The sequence below is a fragment of the Xiphophorus maculatus genome, chromosome 20 (assembly GCF_002775205.1).
Source record: "Xiphophorus maculatus strain JP 163 A chromosome 20, X_maculatus-5.0-male, whole genome shotgun sequence".
NCBI lineage: Eukaryota > Metazoa > Chordata > Actinopteri > Cyprinodontiformes > Poeciliidae > Xiphophorus > Xiphophorus maculatus.
Genome location: NC_036462.1, coordinates 31,353,340 through 31,375,360, shown reverse-complemented (window position 1 = coordinate 31,375,360; position 22,021 = coordinate 31,353,340). Strand labels below are relative to the sequence as shown.

General features: G+C 42.4%; 1 protein-coding gene across 2 annotated transcripts; it reads left to right on the top strand.

Annotated features, from left to right (window-relative positions):
• Window positions 1-70: 70 nt before the first annotated feature.
• On the top strand, window positions 71-21,546 carry LOC102229187 (fibulin-2-like). Of its 2 annotated transcripts, none has more exons than XM_023353484.1 (16): window positions 71-195; window positions 1,263-2,993; window positions 6,977-7,097; window positions 7,869-7,995; window positions 9,855-10,041; window positions 10,825-10,938; window positions 11,695-11,796; window positions 14,566-14,700; window positions 14,990-15,127; window positions 15,523-15,666; window positions 16,025-16,153; window positions 16,603-16,728; window positions 17,500-17,616; window positions 18,495-18,623; window positions 19,406-19,529; window positions 20,755-21,546. In XM_023353484.1, exons 2-16 carry the CDS (start codon window positions 1,373-1,375, stop codon window positions 21,113-21,115), a joined length of 3,675 nt encoding a protein of 1,224 aa, XP_023209252.1. In that variant the 5' UTR covers window positions 71-195; window positions 1,263-1,372; the 3' UTR covers window positions 21,116-21,546. The 2 variants fall into 2 exon arrangements, with proteins under 2 accessions (XP_023209252.1, XP_014329471.1); XM_014473985.2 differs by having other exon boundaries at window positions 71-413.
• The last annotated feature ends 475 nt before the right edge of the window (window positions 21,547-22,021 follow it).

The following is a 22,021-nucleotide window of genomic DNA, read 5'->3' as shown; positions in this document are numbered from 1 at the left end:
CGTGAAAACGTTAAATAACTTTTTTGCAGGAGCCTGAGTGGGTAGCCCGGCGGAGCCTGCTCCTCATTACGGGTCTCCACCGGGACAAACTTTCCGTCCCTCCCCCTTGTCTGCGAGCCTCCTCGGGTTTCCAGAGGCTGGGAGAGGACGCGGCGGCGGCGGCGGCTGGGCGGAAACGAAACGGCTCATCACAAGGTAACGACCTGCAGCGTCCCCGGGTCCTCTGGGTTTTCTGGTTCCTCTGCTCTTCGCCCGTTAAAAAAAAGAAAGAAAAGAAAAGAAAAACACACATCCGACTAACCAGAACCCAAGGATATCCGCGTCTTGTGTTTTCTGGGCTGAGAGGAGAACTTTCATTGAACTTTTGGTGCCGTGTTTCATTCCGCATGTTGGATCTTTCTGTGCAGCAAAAGGTAAGTTGGAAACTCATTCGCTTTGGGACGGAAAAAAAAGGCAACAGGTTGCAATTGCAATGCGCGCAGAGCGAGTGAGCGTTTTATCCGCGTTTTGTCGCCGCTGTTCGTCATCTAAATGATGTTGCTGGCGGCGCCGCCTGCTTGGAGATCAGCTGGCTGTGCGTTTGTGGAGAGAGAGACGACCCTTCATTTCACCCCGCTCACTGAAGTTTAGGAATATTCGGTTTTCGCGCGACATTTCAGGATGAAGCTGAAACGGACTTTACATGTGAACAAAACGCTACCTCTGAACTTTTCAATCTGTCCCAACTGCTGAGGTTTTTGGACAATTTTCTCTTCTCTAACAAGCTTCACAGCAGGTGTAGAGGGAAAAGTGGCCAGACTATCATCCAGCAGCACAACTACAGAGAAAAGCTGAGGATAAACCTAGTCAGTCTACCTGGAAGCAGAAATTAAGGTTTTAAGATTAGGCCGATCAGCAGAGGTAGGCAGAGAGTATCCAAAAGCTGTACTCAAGGAAGAGTAGAGCTACTGTAACATAAGGTTTTTACTCAAGTAAAAGTAAAAAAAAGAAAAAAAAAAAGCCATTCAAGAAATTACTCAAGGAAGAGTAAAAAAAAAAAGTATTTGGTAAAAAAAAAAAAAAAAAAAGGCCGAATTACTGAGTGACAATAAAATAAAAATACCAATCGTTTAATATTTAAAAATTACATCATCAGATTATGTGGAATTGTTGGGGCATAAGTACTAACAAGAGTGAACACACATCTTCTCCATTTTGGACTTTTGACAGATGACCCACTTTAAATTAGGAAATGACTTTCTTTCCTTTACCGTTTCCCACAGAAAAAGGGAGAGTCACGTCACCAAAATGCTCCGGCATCTCTGAAGGAGTCTTGGGAGTCCAGAGACGGACCGCCCTCTCTCCGCTGACCGTCCAGCGTTTCCCAGCTGCCATGGCTAAGGCAGAAGTAGCATTGTTGAGGTGCGCCTTGCTGCTTCTCTTCCCGCCCGTCAGCTTAAGCCAGCGCGACTGCTCCGGTGTGGACTGTCCCCCGTTGGAAAACTGCATCAAAGAAGCGCCGGAGAGCGATGGGTGTTGCGCTTCGTGCTTGCAGAAAGGATGTAGGTGTGAGGGTTACCAGAGATATGACTGCACCCGTGCCGGATTCAAGAACGGCATTGTCCCTGAAGGACAGTCCTACTTTGTGGATTACGGCAGCACCGAGTGCTCCTGCCCTGTCGGAGGCGGCCCCATCAGCTGCCGCTACATCGGCTGTCCGGATTTGCCACCAAACTGCATTGAGACTTTGGAGCCTCAGGACGGTTGCCAGCAGTGTGAACGCATTGGATGTGTTCACAGAGGGGAGAAGTATGAGGCAGGACATTCATTCCACGTCGAAGCGTGTAGGGTCTGCCACTGTCCCGATGAAGGAGGGAAGCTCATGTGCTACCCTGATCCCGATTGCGATCCCCAATTGACATTGATTACAGATGACAATGCGCCCAATGGACGAGATGGCTTCTTCACCAGGTTCGATCAGCTCTCTGCGTCGTATAACCGTCCCTCCAGTGGGAATCTTCCTCATTTTATACCGTCGCCAAGTGACGGTGACGAGCCAGAGGAATATGATTACAACCATGTGGACTTCTCGGAGGCATATGGGGATTTATTTGCTCTACCCACCCAGCCGTCCATCTTTTCCAACAAAATTGCTTTGTTAGGCTCTGAGAGATCTGAAAAAACTTCTTCCCTCCTGGGTTTAGAGGTTCCCAAAAAGATGGAACTGAGAGAGCAATATAGAGTTCATCCTCATCTGGCAGAAGAAGTAGTGACTCAAGTTCCCTCTGCTGCTGAGCAGAGTACTGCCAGCCCATCCGTAAATGCAACTGCTTCTTGGCAGGATCTCCAATACACACAAACTCCTTCAGGCAGAGGTGTAGATTCTCACACAGAATTGGAATACCCACTTTATGCACACCCGAGTCTGGGAAGTGTTGCACTTCCAGTGAACAATTTAAATAATGTTGAGGAGAATTCAGAAGGAGACCTTCATCATCAGAGGAGCACCAAGATGGAGGTTCATTCCCATAATGCATCAGGTGGTGTAACCCCCAAGAGTTCAGTCAGTCAGATAAGCAGAAGTCATCTAATGAAGGGTACGGAGAATATTCCTGGCCAGAAAGCGGTAGAGTTTCCCCTCTACACGCTGACAAACATGGAGACTCCAGATGGCGCAAACTCAAGAGCGCATTTTCCCGAAGAACTCCATGAACCAAATGGCGAGGATTGGTTTAATCAAGGACAAGAATCTCTTCCAGGAACTTTAGACGTGGTTAGGACGACGCAAAACGATAAAAGCCACAACAGTTTCGAGTCTAGCAGTCCGTCGCAGGGTAATCCTGAGTATCAGCAAACAACCACGGCTTATTTAATCCCTGCTGCGTCCCAGCCACCTTCAGTTATCAGACCTCTGGCGTCTCAGCTCGGTGGAGATGTTCCTCACAGTCCCGACAGCGTGGACCTGAAGGCTGAGGGGAACGGAGAAGGAAGCAAAGGCCACAGACCCGAAGGAGGTGAGTTACATGTGCTTAAGTCATCATCTTCTGTTCATGAAACGTAACAAGAAACCATCGGCGTTATCTCTCAGCACCCTTCCCTAATCTATGAAAGCGAAAATGCCTGCTAACTGGGCTTAAAAAAGAGTCATGATATTTGGCACATTAGCTGGGAAAGCAGCCCTGTGGAACATTAAATTGTTGAGAAAAAGGACCTTTACGCAGAATTAAGAGAGCAACAGACAGGGTAGCACAGCAGACGTATTGAAAGAAATAACTGAATCTCGTTTGTGTAAGATGTAAACCGATACAGACACGGTAAAAAAAAACAACAAAAAAAAAACAGGATACCGTTCTAAGAATATCGGGAAACGCAACAATAACACAGAAATGACTGTGTGAAACGCACAGATTCGTGCCAACGCAGGCGGAAAGTGGAAGGAAAACAAAATTATTTACAGTGGAAATCTGTAGAGTCTGACAAATGTAATTGCAGCATACATGCAGCTGTTAGGCTTTTGGCCTAAGAAGTTTGAGAGAATATTGGAGAACAAATAGCATCAGAGACTATATTATGCTGGCTCCGGTGTTATGAACCAAAAAAAACAAAAAAATAAATCCACGAAAGAAAACTTAACTGTTTGTCCTCATTACTTCCTCCAGTCAGCTGCCGGTGTTTTGTGCCTGATCGCTTACACATCAGTCCAAGCAGCTGGAAAAGAAGGAAGCAGATTAGATTTTTTAAAGGTTCAATTGGCTCCACTGGCCTTTATTTGATAGTGAATTGACAGTAAAGTGGGTAACGAGAGAAGGGGAGAAGACATGCGGCAAAGGCCACCAGGCCGGGAATCGAACCTGCGATGGCCGCGTCGAGGACTAAGGCCTCCACATGCGGGTTGAGCTTAACCCACCGCATTTTTTTATTGCTGTTATCAGTCATGGTGAGAAGTGGCCTGTTTTGTTTTGTTTGTTTTTCAGCTTTTTGTCATCGAGAAAATCCATCTCGTCCTGAAACTGCAGTTAGTCCCAGCGCAGCCAAACCACTTGTTTCGCCACTAATTAGGTGAAATTCCGATTATTACCCGATGAGGTCATGTCCTAAATTCTTGCAAATGAGAGTTTGTACCTTTTTTGCAGAAATGGAAAAAATGACAGTTTCTCACCAAGCAACACAGTTTGTTCTTGGCGCTGACGTCATCGCTGCTTTTAACCCACCAATGCTTCTTCCACCACCGACTCTGGTTTTTATACTGACAAACTGGCTAACCAATATTAACATTGGGGTTTAGGAAACAAACCCCAAATGCTGGTGATTTTGAATCACCTGCAAGATTTTTGAAATACAAAAGATGTTTTTTTAAATTATTATTATTTGTTTGCTGTACACATCAAGTTTTTGTCATTCTATAACATGCTAGATGAAAAAAATGAAGCACAAAAAATAGTCGAAAAGACAGGAGAAAAAAACTTCATGGGGTTAAAAAAACCCCGTGTAAAATAGAAAATTTGCAATGAATATGTAACTGGTTATAGCAAAACCATGAACCAGTTATTTATTTAATTGCTCAGGTGTGGATTCTAAGCTTTCCAATGGTGTCAAACACTTAAAAATGAAACAAAATGAAGAAGACGTGGCCGTTTGAACACTGGCGCAGTGCAATCCAAAATTCAGAGAAAAGAGCTCTTACAGTTTCCCCCCAAACCTGTTGAGCAACAGCCCACTTTTACGCAAAATTCACTTTTTGCATGTTTCTGCCCTTCCATGTGGGCATCTCCCCCTGCTAGAAACGGTCCAAGAGCAAAACACGAAAAGAAAACAGTTGTTTTTTTAGGAACGAGTAAATGTTCTGGTGGTGTCTGCAAAACAGCCCATTTCAAAAACATTTACTTTTTGCAGTTTTTGTGAAATTCTGTCGGACTCTTAATATATTGTGTCACAATGTTTTACCCACCGACACCAAGCCAAGTCCAGCCCCTCACCTGGCAACCCAAGCAGAGCTCCAGCCACTTCATTGCAAGATGGCACTAAGTTTTTTGTTTTTTTTTAATCTGCTGGATTTATTTTGTACAATGGCTGCTGGAAAAGGAAAACGTTTTATCGACTGGAATACAGAGCCACGACTGGCGTGTCTTCATTTTGTTTTTGCGTGCAACGTCTCTGCGATATTAAAGTTGCAGTTTGCTCAGATTAGTTTAGGAGGGACTCCTTAGAAAACTACCAACAGGCCACGGCAGGATTTGCGTGTTGTAGTCGTAACGGCTGTGTATGCTCCACCTTAACGCCAACATTAAGCACAGCGCTCTCTCTCCTGCTGAACACCATTAACGAGCAGCGGCGGGCCCACCGCAGTGGTGATCACATAATTGCAGGGGGACTTTAACAAGGCCAGCTTGAGGACTGTACTCGTAAAGTTCTACCAGCGTCTGAAATGTTCTACAAGGGGAGAGAACATTTTCAATCATGTTTACACCAACATCAAGCACGCGTGTAGAGCCACACTTCGGCAAGTCAGACCTTCTTACCCTCAAACTCCCCTCCCCCACCCAGATGCAGAGGCAGGCCTACCGAAAAGATTGTTGCAAACTCTGAGAATACACTCTGTAAAATGTAGGACTGCTTCAGTCGGACACAGTGGGACTTATTTGAACACCAGGAGCTGGAGACATTCAGAGGACTATATCCAGTACTCCATCAAGAATGTGACTGTGAGGGCAAAAATACAGCTGAATTGTTCCTAATCAAAAACCGTGGAAGACCAGCCAGGTTTGGACACTCCTCTGGGCCCGCGAAGCTGCCTTCAGCTCAGGTGACGGAGGTTTTACAAAACTGCTCAAGCTGACCTGAAAAGAGGAATGAAAAGATCCAAGATGGACCACAGGGTGTGCATAGAGCCCCACCTGTCCAGCAACAACACACAGCAGGCGATGTGCGGCATGTAAGATGTTACAAACTTTAGAGGCTGTGAAGCATCACCAGGCGGCCTGAGTGCAGCCAGGGCAGAGGAGCTAATCTTGCCTTACCTCGAAATCACACACGCATCATCCGATTTGCACCAAACTGGATAAGATTGACTTTCGTTGACCTCTAAAGAAGCCAATAGGATTGTATTGGAATTTGACTCTAAAATGCCCCATAGATTACTTCAACATTTATATCTCCTCGATAAATCATCCCTCTAGATTTTTCGTGCATCATCAAGGAGCATTGCTGCATTGTGGCGCGTCAATGATTTTACTAAAGCCCCGCCCACTCAGAGAAGACACTGAACGGTCACTCCTACTGCTTCATCCTGTGTATAAGATTGAAAACAATATCCTCTACGTGTTGATGACCAGACATGATGTGTATGAAACTCTACAAGAAGTCCTCGCCAATCCTTCACCACAAAACAAGAAGTGACAATAAATCCTGTCTGGAAGGTCGGATTTCGGCCGAATTTTTAAGATTTTCCGCTGGAATCTTACTGAACTGGACTGAAAATTTGCCAAATGCGTCGCTTTGTGGATGGGTGCTGGAACGGCGCGAGAGCGTTGACGACGGCAACAACGGGGTGCTGGTGCTGGAGCCCTGCTGGTCATCGTGAGACGGGAGTGGCACTGAGCTGCGAGGGCAGCTTTAGTTAAGTTTATAGATTTTTATGTAGTACATTTAAGCAACAAGGCGGTTCAGAATTCTTTCCACCCTAAAAACGTAACTATGAACCAAGCAATAAACATTATAGCCAGCAGTTTCGGGTAGGATTGGATCTCACCCGTTCTGGCCTGTGGCAAACAGTTGACCGTTGTTGCTGGTGTCTCTGACGCTACGTTTCTAACTTGGGGCTGCCAAGAAGGCCACCTGCTCACAGGAAGGTCTTCCATTGGATTCTCTGTTTTTAGGAGGACGTCTGTTCCTTGTGGTCCTCACTTTGCAGGAGCAGACCAAATATGGCAGAGCTGGGTTTTTTATCCATCAATCTCTTGTGGGTTGAATGTGACAACTGGGTGTCTTTGGGGTGCAGATCCAGGGGAATCTTTTGAGGACGTGCTGCAGAGCTGCTGTGCTGCCGGTCAGACACGGGCCAAGGAAAAAAGCCACTGCAAAAACCTTCCTGCGCTCAGGGACAACCACTCTGTTTGCCGGTAAGGCGCACTTCAACTTTTGTGCAATTACTGTTCTTATTTTCTTTAATTGTCATCTTTGAACTCGGGGGGGGGGGGCTAACGTGCAGGAAGGAGAAAGCAAACAGAGCAGGGGGAATCATCTCTGTTCTTAAAGCCCAATCTTCGACTATTTTTCTACAATTTTCTGCTACTTTTCCTAATTTAACAAACAGGACTTCTTAACTCAGCAGCGCATTAGCAGACCTTAATGAGGTGGGAAATGAGTTTAAAACATCAGAACGTGTTGTGGCAGAAAAACATGGCAACAAAAGACAGAACCGACTTCAGAGCATGCAGAGCAACCGCACTTAGGTTTAGCCTTAAGGCAAGCGCAAGGATGCATATTTTACACATTTTGTTTGCATTTAATGAATGCAGCAATTATGTCTCCATATCTGTGCATGTTGGTTGTAAGGTAGGCGTACAACAAGTCCATCTAAATTGAAAGCTGCCCTTTTATCAAACTTGTTTTTCCTTTTCGTTTAACCGACTAACTCGTGGTTTGCTGGTTTACAAGGTTGCGTTTTTTGAGTTATTAGAAGTTGAGTTGAAACTCTCTATGCTTCAGTCTAATCAAGAATTTATGCAGCCACAAAAACTGCAGACAGCTGCAGATTATACCGCGCCCACCCTTGGTTTAAATTTTTTGGCTTATTAGACTTCCCCCCCCCCCTTTATTTCTCTTCATGTTAATGTTACAATATTCCTTCTTTCAGCATGTTTTAACTATGCGTGGTCTCTGTGTCTCAGTGTAGTGGAGCAGCAGTGCTGCCTCAGCCATGTGAAGGAGAGCCGGTGTGATTCAGGAGTGGCGGCTGCCAGAGCGGGACGCGCTTGTGAAGCCGACGGGAACGACTCGTGCGCAGACGAATACCAGGTACAGAAAACAGACGCAAAAGCGAGGAGGTAGATGGCCGGGGTCGCTGCCTAAAGACAAGTCATGAGTAGATCGGACAAACATCCATCCACCTGGTTCTTTGGAGAACAAACGGCAAAGTCATTCAAGAAGGGAAATGGGAGCTCTTTTCTTTTTTTCTTTTTTTACGAGTCGGACTTGGAAACGAGTCAATATTTCTGATGCTGCAAATGACAAAAATGAAGAGAGGAAATTGCAGTTTGGAACGGTTTGTTCCAAACGATCACACAACAAAGATGCTTATTTTCACCCCACTGAGATTTACTTCAACCTTCAGATCTCAGTGCTAGCAGATGTCTGTTTGAGTAAACAGGTTAATCTCTTAAAAAAAAACATAATGAGTTTCTCATTTCTGCTTGTATCCGTTTGGACTGTAAATACTTCCATATGGAAATGTTTAGTCTGCTCCGACTGCAAGTCTTTGTTTCTTTAAGGAGAAACCTGGTGGATTGGCCCCTGAGCCAGATGTTCGTTAAGGCAGCAGAGCCAAACCGGCGAGCCAAGTAATCCACTCACCAGGTTTCAGAGGAAAGCTTCAGGAAATATGAAAGTCAGAGGTTTTTTGTGTGTATTATTTTTTTATGGCACAATATGTTGTCCAGCATGGAACTGCAGCTAAAATCCTTCGCAGTGGCATGCAGAATAAGCCACCGAAACCGTTGTAGCGTTTCTGTTAGTTTTCTGCATCCTTTTTGCTGTGCAGGTCAGAAAGTATAGAGCTATGAAGAGAATGTTACAGGCATGATGATAAAGTTACAGAATTGGAAATATCTGTTCTGATCCAGATATACTTAAATATTTATTTAAGACACGCCATCTTCTAATTTTGGCTTGTCTCATCAAGCACAGGACTGATTGGTGCCAATTACAGATCTTAAAAACATGCAAGAAGCTAAAGGACTCAACCCACAACAGTCCAGATGGTCTCTCTTCTTTTCTTGGTTTAACTTGGTTATCTCGTCCAGACCAAAAACACAGAGCCGGACACACACTCCCTCAAGGTTTCAGTATTTTGGTTTTACCAAACCAAACATGTTGGTTTGGTAAAACCAACATGTGGAATCAGTGTTCACTGACTGATTCCACATGTGGGTTAAGAGAATCGCAAAAACCACCTTAAGCAGCAACATGGAAACTGCTGTTTATTTGAAGATTGGCGAAGCAAAATGCAGGGTTCTGCTGGATGAAAGCCTGTTCAGAGTGACGCGCTGCAAATTTAAAAATGTAAACGCGTCCCACATTGTAATTAGAAAAAATGAATGGCTGACAAATTCTTGACAAACTGCACAACTTAAGGAAATGCTAGGCTGTATAATCTGTTGCTGCTGTAGAAATGGATGTTCCCAGAAAATATCAGCTACTGCTTGATGTGATTGTGAGTTTAGTGTGCCTGTAAAACCAAACAGCAGACCGTCGATTCACATTTGCTTTGGGTCTATATTCAAAATATTCACTTTTAAAAACCTGGCCAAGTTAAAGTCCAGACCTAAATTCAATTAGAAATCGGTGGCAAAACCTAAAAATTAATCTTCAGGGATTCTCTTCATCCAATCAGAATGAGATTGAACTTTGCTGTAAGAAGACTGGCCAGACATTTACCTGTAGATGTGCAAAGCTGGGAGGCACATACTTTATGGAACCACTTTTTGTGGTGCAGGTATTTTTGCTTGTATGCGTCACTATAGCAACTGAAGCTGCTAAGATTGAGGGGGGGGGGACATTTATGTCACTGCAAAAACGTCTTGTCACAGCTGTTTATGGCGATGATTTTAACCAGTCCTGGTGATTTGTAGCTTCCTTGCTCTTTTGTCCATGGACAGGTGTGCTGCAGCTGCTGTGCTATTGGCTTGTTGATACGCAGTGAAGGACAAGGTTGCAATGCTCACAAGTACTTGAGCTATCCATGTGGCCACATCTTCCTTTCCTGCTGTGAGGATGAGGAAGGTCAAAGCCAGTCGCCGCTGTGGACTCAGGAGAAATCCAGACCTACCGCTCTGCCCAGACCAGGTAGTAGTTACAACCTGTAGAGACCTTCTGTCCTCGTCACACGGTTGTGTATTTGCCTTTTGTTTCAGCTGTGTTGAAAACATCAAACCATACTCTTGTATACTCACACTATGCAGACATTTCACTCACCTGGATGCTGCATGCTTAAAAATTAATAGGAAATTGTACAGTGGCCTGTTTGTTTTAACAGTTATATAGCCACTAATAGGCCCTCAAATGTCATTCTCAGCAGTCAGCTGAGTCTTTTAAAAATAAGAAATGAGATGGTAGCATCACATCAGCAAAGCTGACAATTGGTCTGCCAAATGGGAAACATAAAAGAATCCATTTGTTGTCTATACCCACTGGTCTTCTCAGGGCCGTGCCTCCTTCACCAGCAGTCATTGGCCAAGGTTACATGTGAAGCCAATCTTATCTTCCTCAGCAAACGTCTAAAAGTCAACCACTGTCCTCTTCTGCTCTGCAGTGAGAGAGGTCCCACCACGTTCACAGTTAATGGTCACCCCACTTTTGCCAACTCAGCGACTTTCTGACAAAAAAAAAAATTGGTATTGGTCAAAATCTGAATTGGTTGCTCCGGCATTTTAAAGATCGGTAATCGGTGATCGGCCAGAAAAGTGCAATTGATGCACCCCTAATTTTGATCCAAGTTCCTAAAATAGTCGATAACTGCCTATCAAAAATGACTAAAACCAAACCATATTGTTCCACAACACAATGTTGCCCCAAATTAAATATGAATGTAGTTAAAGTATCTTTATCTCTGCTGCTGTTGTTGTGCAGTGAGTCCAGAGACAGACAGCCAGGTGGAAGAACTGATCAATTCTACGGATACGACCACCACCACTCACACCACTGTGACCTCCACAAGCCCCGCCCACCTTCAGCCATGTGCAGGTAATCCAAATATGTGAATGTAATGCATTTGTACATACTATATTACACCATCCAAAAGCAATTGTCAGACTGAATTAGTCAGTCTGACAATAGCACTGTGGGAAAACATTTATTCTTAATAAAATTACCACTGATACAAGCTAAGTCCTTCTTAAAAAAACAAAACAAAAAAAAATGAAGTATACATTCATGACAATCTTGAAAAAAGCATTCTCTCCTAACTGATTTCGGTCCTTGCACTATTTGAAAACACTTTATAGTTTCAAATCATCAGAATCTTTCTTAAATCAGATTTTAAAAAAGCAACAACCACTATAAAAATGACAGAAACAGAAATCCACCGAATGTATAAAAAAAGGTTTTAAAACATAACATCTCTGAGAGCCGCTGTAAGGCTGCCTGCTCGCGCGGCGCTGACATGCTGACACATCGCATTTTCAGGCTTTATACAAACAAATGAGTTGAACTATGTCATGATGGTTTAACTCCTAAAATTCGAATGAAATACATTAACAATTGTAAATGTACAACACTACAATTACAAAATGCGTAAAGGTTCAGTTGTACTCTATGTCAACTCAATATCCAGACAGATGTGTGACTACGACGCCTCAGAGATGCATTAAAAAGGGAAGTAGGGCACATTGCATCCTAGCAAAACCATAAACAGATATTGTAATGATTAGAGTAAACACATCTAACAGTATCGTTGTATTGAATCCAGAGACGACTGATTATGCTGCTGTTCTCTTTGAGGTGAGAGTGGCTGCAGTCAGCGTTGTGCTGCAGCGGCAGGCCAGGCTCGCTGCTCCTGCTTCCCAGGGTTCTCGCTGATGACCGACAGAAGGACATGTAAAGGTAAGGGGTCCAACTTCCTGCCAGGTCAGAAACTCAGATAACGTCCTGTCGTCACCAAAACCTTAATATCACTGAGGTAATATTGCATTAACAGATGAGCAATGAAGCAGTGATCAAAGATCTTCCATTAACTGAATAGAGTCGGTGGCAGCTTCAGCTGTAATAAGACGTCTTTGAACTTAGCGAGAAGGCTAAAATCCGAAATCTGGTCTGGAAGCTTTGACCTTTTATATCAAAGGCATTTATAATGTTTTTGAAACATTATAAAATGGAACATTGATAAAACATGACGAGATGTTATGTTTGGATTGTTGACTGTGTTTTCTATGACTGTGTTTTTTTTAATGTGTGTGTTTTTATGTTGTTGAAATGTACTAAACAAATAAACTCGATTGATCGATTGAAAGCTTACAATGAGTCGGTTACCTTGGTGATAACTAGGCATCGTAGGAAAACTGATCAGCAGTGTTTTTCTTTCCATTGTCACTTGTATACTATTCCAAACTAGCATGCTATTCTTATTTTTTGGTGTTTCTGAATAACCAAGTTCATACTTAAGTCAAACTAACATTAAAGTCATAATAAACGTGAGGCCAGTAGGTGAGCAATAGTTTGACTTAATAGTTGTTTTAGCTCTTCTTTAACCAAGAATCGTCTCATTTGTCTAAGAGGACAATGTTGTTTTTCCTCATATTCCTTGTGCAGCATCGTCTTACTGCATCATTGCTCTTAAGTTTTTAAATATTTGGCAAAATATACGCAGCCAGGTCTTATCCATGGCAGTTAAAGAAAGGTGAATTCAAGTTAAGGAAGCTGATTTCAATAAAAATTAAAAAAAAACAACTACTATTTTTGACAGATAATTACTAACCAGGTAAAAAGGCACATAGGAGGGTAAAATCAATGTAGCAAGAGAAGCAGCTACATAATACGCTTTGAACCTGAATGTTGGAACATGTTTCTTTATTTCTGTTTTAGTTCCCTATGGAAGGACCCACATAAACACGAGTTAAAAAGCTGATTTGTGAATTTGCAACAAGTTTTGGGGGGGGGGGAAGAACAAGAACTTGGCCCTAATGTTAGTGAGAAAGGAGGAAAGAGCTAAATTATGCTCGTCTGGAATTCGGCTTCATAGCAGAAATTCCTGACTGCACTAAAAATCCAGTGCGCTGTACTTCCAGTCGCCGATGGAGCCAGGAGAAGGAGAGATGGTAGAGTCGGGAATGTTTTCTTTATTTGATCACGTTGTGTGCAGGTGTGGCCCCAGCGTGATCCAGTGTACATGCGGGAAAATGCAGTCCTGGAGGAGTTTATTCAGCAATCCCCTCCACCATCCACCACCAACTCATATCAATTTATTTAGCAAACAGAGGGAGCGCTTTCTTCGCCTAAGTGTTTCCATGTGTGACTGTGTGTGGGCAGGATTGAGTTTAGGACTGGAATGAAACAAATCAAATAGTGGGATGGAGTCTGGTTTGGAAGTGGACGTCTGAGGGTTTCCACACAGATTTAGGTCGACTTTAAAGTCAGCTGTGGGAAACTTGTCACTGAGGTTCTGTCATGCACAGGCTGCTTAAATAATGACACCTGCAGCATCTGCAAGGAACTGTAATTTACAAGCGTCCCACTGCCATGTGTAAATACGAAGTGATGGATCTCGGCGCTTCTTAGGGATTCATCTGGATTTGAACTTAAATGGACTCTTAGAATCTTAATGCGCATCTGTTTGCAGTTGACGCACTCACCGAAAAGCGTATTTGTTCTGTGTACGCTTGAACAGAAAGTTTATTTCCTTTCTTGTTTTTTTTTTTTTCATTTTGCAGCAGGTTTGTTTCTTTTCCAACATCATTTCCATACATGTCTGGTCGGTCGTATCTGGAGACGTGTATATCTGCCGTCACTGATTCCACTGGTGTGAAACTGGCGCTCTCGTACGTTAACTCGTGTTGCGTTTAAAAGCAGCTCAGAAAAAACACAACGTGTAAACAATGGATTAAACTGTTGGAATGGCTAGAAAAAAAAGGGATAGATATGGGAAGCGAGGGGGGCCCGTACTGTATCACATCGATATAGGAATAATAGAAAGTTTACTTGTTTGAGGTAAAAAAAAATAAGAAATGAGAAAAATAAAATAAACAACATGCAACCCAGGACCCACCTGGACCAGATTTCAGGTGGGTCATTTAGTGAAAGTTTCTGAAATGGAGCCACCATCAGACTGGCGCCTGATGGTGGCTCCAGTCAGTCGGTGATGTCAACAAACATGACTGGAAATCTAAACACCCAATCGTTGGGACAGTTTCATCATTATTCTTTCCTTTTTACTGAATGTAATAAAAATCTGCAGTTCATTTGTACAACTTTAAGGAACTTCTGTGAGCAAGACTTTGATAAATCCTCGTCATGAGAAAAATATGACTTTATTAATGTCATTTGTTGTTATGCTTCACACTATGCATGACTGGATATGATGAGTTGGTTTGGTTCATTTACTGTCTGATCAGCTCACCCTCATCATCTAACGCTCTTCTCTTTAGACTCTTTTTTTCTTCTAGATTTTGTATATTTCATTTGTTTTAGTAATGAGGGTCCATCTGAAAATATTGTCTGAGTTTATGGGGTAGGAGTTCAAAAGTTTCTTACTACTTACTTCTCCTTTTTAGCATGTCGAGATGATTGTGGTACAAAAACACGTGTCCTTTTCATTCCTTGTTCACCAGTGTGATTTTATACTTCTATCATGTTCTAAATAAATAAATTCTTTCACAGATGTGGACGAGTGCCAGGGCAACACGCACAGCTGCCGGCCCAACCAGCGCTGTGTGAACACACCGGGCTCGTTTCTGTGTGAGCTGCAAGTCCGCTGTCCTGTAGGATACCAGATGAAGAACGGAGTTTGCCAAGGTGGAGTCACTGGTTTTGATTAAGCTCTGATTTACTTGGGGGAGGAGGGGGGGAAGGGGGAATAAAAACATTAAAAATATTGTTTTGATGCCAATTATGTCAACTTTTAGCTCAGGTAAGATGATGAACTTCATAGACAGAACGGTCCATGCTAGTTCTGTGCTTGAACCACAGTGCCACCTGCTGGTGGAGGGACATTATGACAACTCAGACTGATCAAAGACCAAGTCGTCATGATTGTTCACCTTATTGAACTTATATCCATCTGTTCTTTTTTGTTTTTCCACAGACATTGATGAGTGCATTGGGAACACCCACAGCTGTGGTGAGAGCTCGGTGTGTGAGAACACGGCCGGCTCCTTCAGATGTAGCTCCAAACTGAAGTGTGTCAGCGGATTTACGCTGGACTCTCATGGTAACTGTATCGGTAAGAAACCATCAGCTCTTCTGTCTAAGAGGGATCATGGGCTGCTGGACTTAACTGATGCACTTTCATTTTGTTAGCACAGGTGCAATATGGTGATTAAGCTTGCAGCCTTGTATTGTGTTTTATTTTTAATCTGCTGCCTTTGTGTCATAGATGGAGCACTAAAGACCGGCCTCGGTGAAAGGAAATAAAAATGATTTTGTCCAAAACAGATGGAAAATTGAGAGTGGGAACTGAATCTATATCATATGTCCATCAGAGTCTTCCTATAACTAAATTAAAACAATAATAATTTAGTCATTAGTTGTATAAGGGAAGTAAATTCATCCTTACTAGTTTGGGGCGTCTCAATGGGTCACTGCTCTGCGTTTCCCTCTGTCCTTGTGTTTCTGCAGACATCAATGAGTGCAGCAGCCTCAGTGAGCCATGCACCGCAGGTTCCGCCTGCATCAACACAGTGGGCTCCTACACGTGTCGGCAGAAGATACTGATGTGCAACGAGGGCTACCACTCCAGCTCCGACGGAACCAAGTGTGTCGGTGAGTTCTGCTGGTTCAAGTACAGCTTCATACAGCCCTGGACAAAATTAAGAAGCCCACTTAAAATGAACAGGTTCTCTGATTTGACTTTTTGTAGCTGTATGTTTGAGTAAAATGAACATTGTTCTTTTATTCTATGAACTGCTGACAACATTTCTCCGAAATTCACTCTCGCTGAAAAGATTCATCAATTTTCTACCAGACACCTTAACCCCCTGCACTGTCACGCACCCAGATACTTGTACGTAAATGTTTTGTGGGCGACAGTTGAGGCGTTGACAGGTTATTGATAGATCATTGTGGTGTTGTTAAGGTGGCCCACAGACGAGCTGCTTTCCGTTTCTCTGTGCGTGTTTAGACACGGATGAATGTCAGATGGGGACCCATCGTTGTGGAGCGGGACAGATCTGTCGGAACCTTCCCGGCAGCTACCGCTGCGACTGCCAGACTGGTTACCAGTACGATGCCTTCCGCAAAGTCTGCACAGGTAGGAACCACTGAGTGGAGACTGCAGCTGCAGCACATGTGGATGTTTGGTGGTGATGTTGACAGAGTCGGGCAGTAACTAGTCACATTTACAATGAGTAAATTTAGTATTTTTTAAAAATGTACTTTTAAGAGCATTTTTACTGCACTGTTTACTCTGACTTGAGTAATTTTACTATGAAGTATCATTACTTTTACTTGAGTAAAATTTCTGGATTCTCCACCCACTGAATAAAAACCAAATGTGTTTTTAACATGTTTCCTTCAACATGTTAAAAACAAACTAGTAGCTCTGTAAAACAGTAGCAGCACAAGCTAAACTCGCTGATAGCCAATCAGGGAACCTGTGATGATTCCTGCAGAGGTTAAATTTGTGAAAAAATCAAATCAAATCACCAATCTGCAAACTGATGTGAATGGCAGTCTAAACTCCTGCTCACGTGCCTGCAGATATAAACGAATGCTGGCGGTTTCCTGGGAGGCTGTGCGCCCAGACCTGTGAAAACACCAAAGGCTCGTATCGCTGCTCGTGCACAACTGGATTCTCTCTCGCTTTGGATGGAAACAACTGTGAAGGCAAGACATTTTCCATGCTTTTATTTCGCCACATCGTGTATGGAGAATGAGTTTGAATGAGTGTGTGTAAGGCATAGAAGTAACTCGTAAATTGGTTGTATGAAAAGCCAAATGCTCTGTACGAGCATTGATGGTTTTTATCATGTCTTCTGTAAGTTGTTTTTTTTACACTTGAGTCGGATTTAATTTGGAAATCTTCCAGGAGCGTCAGACAATATGCTTACATGACGTGTTCCTGCTGAGGTTTTGTGTGTTTTTACAGGAATGTGCTTCACGGAGCGAAAAATCTAGGCTATTACAGCGGCTACCGAAGGAGGTGAAGCAAACTGGACGCTTGGGTTCATTAATGATTAGCGGGGTTCTATTGAAAGCTTCCTGAATGAGCACAAGACACTCTGAAAGCATTTGGTGTTTGTTGGTGTTGATAATTGTGGACTATCGCCATGCTAGATGTTTTACCATTCAAATATTTTCTTCTATTTTTTTTTAAACAGCTTTTTTTTTTTTGCACTGGTGGCCTTTACTGAACAGAAAACTTACAGGGCATAGGTTTATTTATTTGAACAAATATACATGCAAAAAATAAACAGGAATTCTGTGCAACTGGGTTCCTTCTTCAAACAGGAAATGGATGCTGAAGAATATTAAAGCATCTGCAATGCATTTTGGATTCTAGTTAACCAGACGTCTCGACAAGTGTGGAAATGTAAATAAACTTCACCGTGCTCGTCCTGAGTGTGTTATCCTAACTGTGCCTCCTGGTGTGAGCAGATGTTAATGAATGCGACGGCAGCCCCTGCAGCCAGGAGTGCGTCAACATATACGGCTCCTACCAGTGCTACTGCCGTGAAGGCTATTACCTGAAAGAGGACCGACACACCTGCGAAGGTAACATTTCCACCACGCTGGGTTTGTAGAAGACACTCCAACTAAATCCAGTTGGTGCTGCTCGTCCTCATACACCAAATCAAGATCGATTCCTGCTGGTCAGGTGACAGTCTTTGTCTGAAATGCCAGCCCTCAGCCAATGGCAGTAATGGTCCTGTCAGTGGTGGGCTGACATCACGAGGGCTTCCTGATCCTGTTCTTGGCTTTGAGTAATGACATTGTGCTCCAATTTTACTGTGAAATACTATGGTAAGTTAAATTTAAAAAAATACTTGTAAGTTAGTACACATGAAATAAGACAAAACTAAGATATTTGAAACTAGAAACGGGACCAAAAATGACTTTGTAAGATTTTGTGTTTTTACCGTGTGGCCCTTCTTCCAGACATTGGTGCTTGGTATAAAGTGATGTTTATTGCTACAGTATTTCGCAGTAAAATTTTAAGCATTTTAAGCACAATGTCATTACTCAAAGCCAAGAACCGGATCAGGAAGCCCTCGTGATGTAAGCCCACCACTGACAGGACCATTACTGCCATTGGCTGAGTGGCAGCTGACTCTAGTAAAGATGACTAAACCTGAATTGCATCAAAACACAGCTTCCTGTTCCCCTTCCTTCCTACTTAATGTGCTTTAATTGTACATGCTAGTGACAAACAAATCACTGCAGTTCCTTTGGTGTCAGAATACCAAACGAAGGCCATTCTTTTCTATACTTCATGTGTGAAGACTGACATATCTGCTAATAACAGCATTAAATGTCAACATAGTTAAGAAGTGCAAAAGCCCAACACCTCAAATATTTTTCAGGTTGCTCTAGGAGTTCTTATGGGTCTTGAAATGAACTTGGAACAAATACCAACTTGTGTGTGTTTCCAGATATTGACGAGTGTTCCCAGACCATCGGGAACCTCTGCGTCTTCCAGTGCGTTAACGTTGTAGGCAGCTATCGATGTTCCTGTCCTCCTCATGGGTATGTTACAGCAGCCAATGGACGCTTCTGTAAAGGTTAGTCTCACTGCTGCCTCCTGTCTGTGAGGCTGATGTGATGGACGCTGCACGAGTGTTTTTGTTCTGAGACAGTGGAGGGCCCAGGTCAACAGCAGAGGAAGCGCTGCTTGCATCAACAGAAACTACTCAGTCACATAAATTTATTGTTCTTCTTTGTAAAGTAGCATCAGCAGAAGTAATCAATCTGATCTAAAGTATTTGTTTGGTACATTGTAGTTAAATTAGAGATTAGTTTTCATGCGACTTAACTGAAAACCTTGACTCGAGGTTTATAGCTGCTAGAGGAATGTTATCCAAACCTCAAAGTTTTAAGACGTTTCAGAGCTGAGCAGAACAGAAACTACGTTCTTCAGTTCTCATACTGGGTACACTGAGCAAACCTCTGGGATCATAATTCAGCTATGATATTTAATCTAAAGCCTGCAATTTGATTTATTTCTTTTTGCAAATAAGGAAAAAGTAAATGCATGTATGGCGAGTCTATTGATCCATTTGTCAGTTTCAAATTTAAAACTGGACCATAGCGGAAATATCTGCCATAAACTCAGAGGGAAGTAAACTTCTTTTTTTTACTGTATTAAATATAAAGGGTTAAAAGTAAAAGGAGCTCTGGAAGCATACGTTTGGAAAAGCATGACAATTTGCCCTTAAGAATGTATAAACCTATAAAATCAGTATCCCTTCTTCCACGATACAAACTACTTACAAATACAAAGTTATTTAATGAACCTCTAATTGTCAGGGTTGTTTTTGTTCTTTTTTCTGACATTTGTTTACAGATATTGATGAATGCATGACTGGATCTCACAACTGTTCCTTCTCTCAGACCTGCTATAACCTGCAGGGCAGCTTTAAGTGTCTCTCCTTTGATTGTCCTCAAAACTACAAGAAGGTGTCGGATACGTGAGTCTCATCTCCAACCTTGATTTCTTTTTTTTTTTCTTAGGTTGATTTAAGACACAACATTTTAAGGCATAAATTGAGTGAACATTAAATTTGATCATTTCTTATTTTGCTTGCTCCAACAAGTTGGATGAAAGTCTTTTCACAACAACTGCATATGGAGAGGTGACTGTACTCGAAACAATGACCATTCAAAGGGTTTTTTCAGATTGTACCATGTTGTTGAGAGTTTGAGACAGAAAATCTGTGAAAAGATTCCTCCACCTCCTCCCTGAGCTACTGTTGACCTGTTGCAGCGTGATGTCATTAGTGCAAGATCCCGCCCCTCACCTCCCTGCTGGAGGACAAAAAGCTGCTCACCAACAATTACTAGCATTGGGTTTTGGCCAAGTTGTCAACATAATACGCTAAATCTTAAAAGTACGTCTGACATATATAAAAAAAAAGAAACACAGCGCTTTGCTACACTATGACAACTAGATAACAATGTCAGGAAAAAGCTTTAACTAAAAGAAAACAGAGAGGGAGAGGGAAGTAGGCCAGTTATGCTAGCTTGACTTTGACAACCTCAACATGTAGATGTGCTGTGGAATTTGGTGTGTTTCGATTCAGCTAAAAAAAAAAAAAAAAAGGCAATCCACACACCAACTTCGACAGACCATCAGTAAATTAGTGGACAGATCATTAATTTAAATGAGCTAATTTACAGCGATCACTTATTAATAATTGTAAAATAAACATCAATTTTGAAAACATAAAACTGCAATGGGCTGCACGTTCTGTTCTTTGTGTGCGAAATGTTTTTTGGTGTTGAATCCTGCTACATTAGCGGCGGCATTGTCAGTTGCTGTGACAACTAATCTGTGTGTAGCATAGCCAACAGAGAGGGAGAAAAAAGAATATCAGTGGTTCTGAGTTGTTACTTGACAGTTGTTCTGCATCGGCCACAACAGGGCGCGGTGTAAAACACGTGACCCATTAACAAGGCCTCAGTTCTCGATGCTGTCATCATGGGTTTGAGTCCCACCCTGTTGACCATTGCCACATGTCTTCTCCCTGTCTCACAACCTGTCTTCCTGTCATTTCGGCTACAGACAAAATGAGCAGGTCACTCTTGGAAAATAGGTTTTTAATCTGATTGAATAATTATCCTGGCTAAATAAAACATACATACACTACAACAACTGCTTCTATATTTCTTTTCTCGTACTGTATTATCTTTTAGACACTGCGAGCGGATGGGTTGTCCTCCCAACTCCATAGACTGTCAGAACTCTCCCTTGCGGATCACGTACCATCAGCTGAACTTCAAGACCAACACCATCACTCCGGCTCAGATCTTCCGCATTGGACCATCACCTGTCTACTCTGGTGACAACATTGTCATCAGCATCGTCAAAGGCAACGAAGGGGGCTACTTTAGCGCTCGCAAGCTGAACAGTTTCACAGGTGCCGTTTATTTGCAGAGGAAAGTTGGCGACCCCAAGGACTTCCTGATAGATGTGGAGATGAAGTTGTTGAGGAAGGGAACGTTTACCTCTTTCCTGTCCCGACTCTACATTTTCATTACGTCCAATAAGATGTAACACCAAAGACAGAAGAACAAATAACTCATAAGGTGCTAAATGCTTTTCTTTTTGAGACTTAAAAAATATCTGACTTTTCAAGAGTGGCACAAGGATATTGGAGGATGTGGCCGGATTTCCCTGAAGATTCACCAGGCCAGTCGTATTTCCAAAGAAATCTTGATTAAACTGCACATGGTAGTTCAATTTGACTCATCTATGGCTGGTCACATAGCAGCGCATGGTAATCCTTGAATATTTCAAACATACTACATTTGTAGATGCGATGGACGGAAGATCTTGAGAATTTTTTGTAACAATTGAACCAAAATGAAAATTTAGGCATAGAAAATTTGTGTGACATGTTGTGAAGGAACTAAAATACATTAAAGATTTGCTGTTGTAACAACCGTCTTCTGGTTCTGCTCTGCATCACCAGAACCAAACATGGAGACTCAGCATTCAGCTTCTATGCGCCACAAATCTGGAACAAACATCCAGAAAACTGCAAAACAGCCGAAACACTGAGTTCCTTCAAATCAGGGCTAAAAACCCCACCTGCTTAGAGTTGCTTTTGGAACATAATAAATGAAATATTGCCAATCATTTGCCGATGATTTTGATAATGGCACTCATCAAAATGTAAAGTTTGTTCCTGGTTTCTCAGTTGGTGACTATATGGTTTTGTTTTTTTTTTACTGTTTTTGTGTTTTTATGATGAAATGCCTTATTGCTGGAATGTGATATACAAATAAACTTGATTGATATAAAATTGACTTTTTGTGGTGCTGTTCACATAGTTACAGACTTAAGTTAACAGCAATGTTTTTGGTTCATTTAGCTAGTCATAAGAGGGAAAAATGGGTAATTTTTCAGTCATACTTTCACCAGGATATTCATACATTTAGTCATTTTTATGTATAGGTT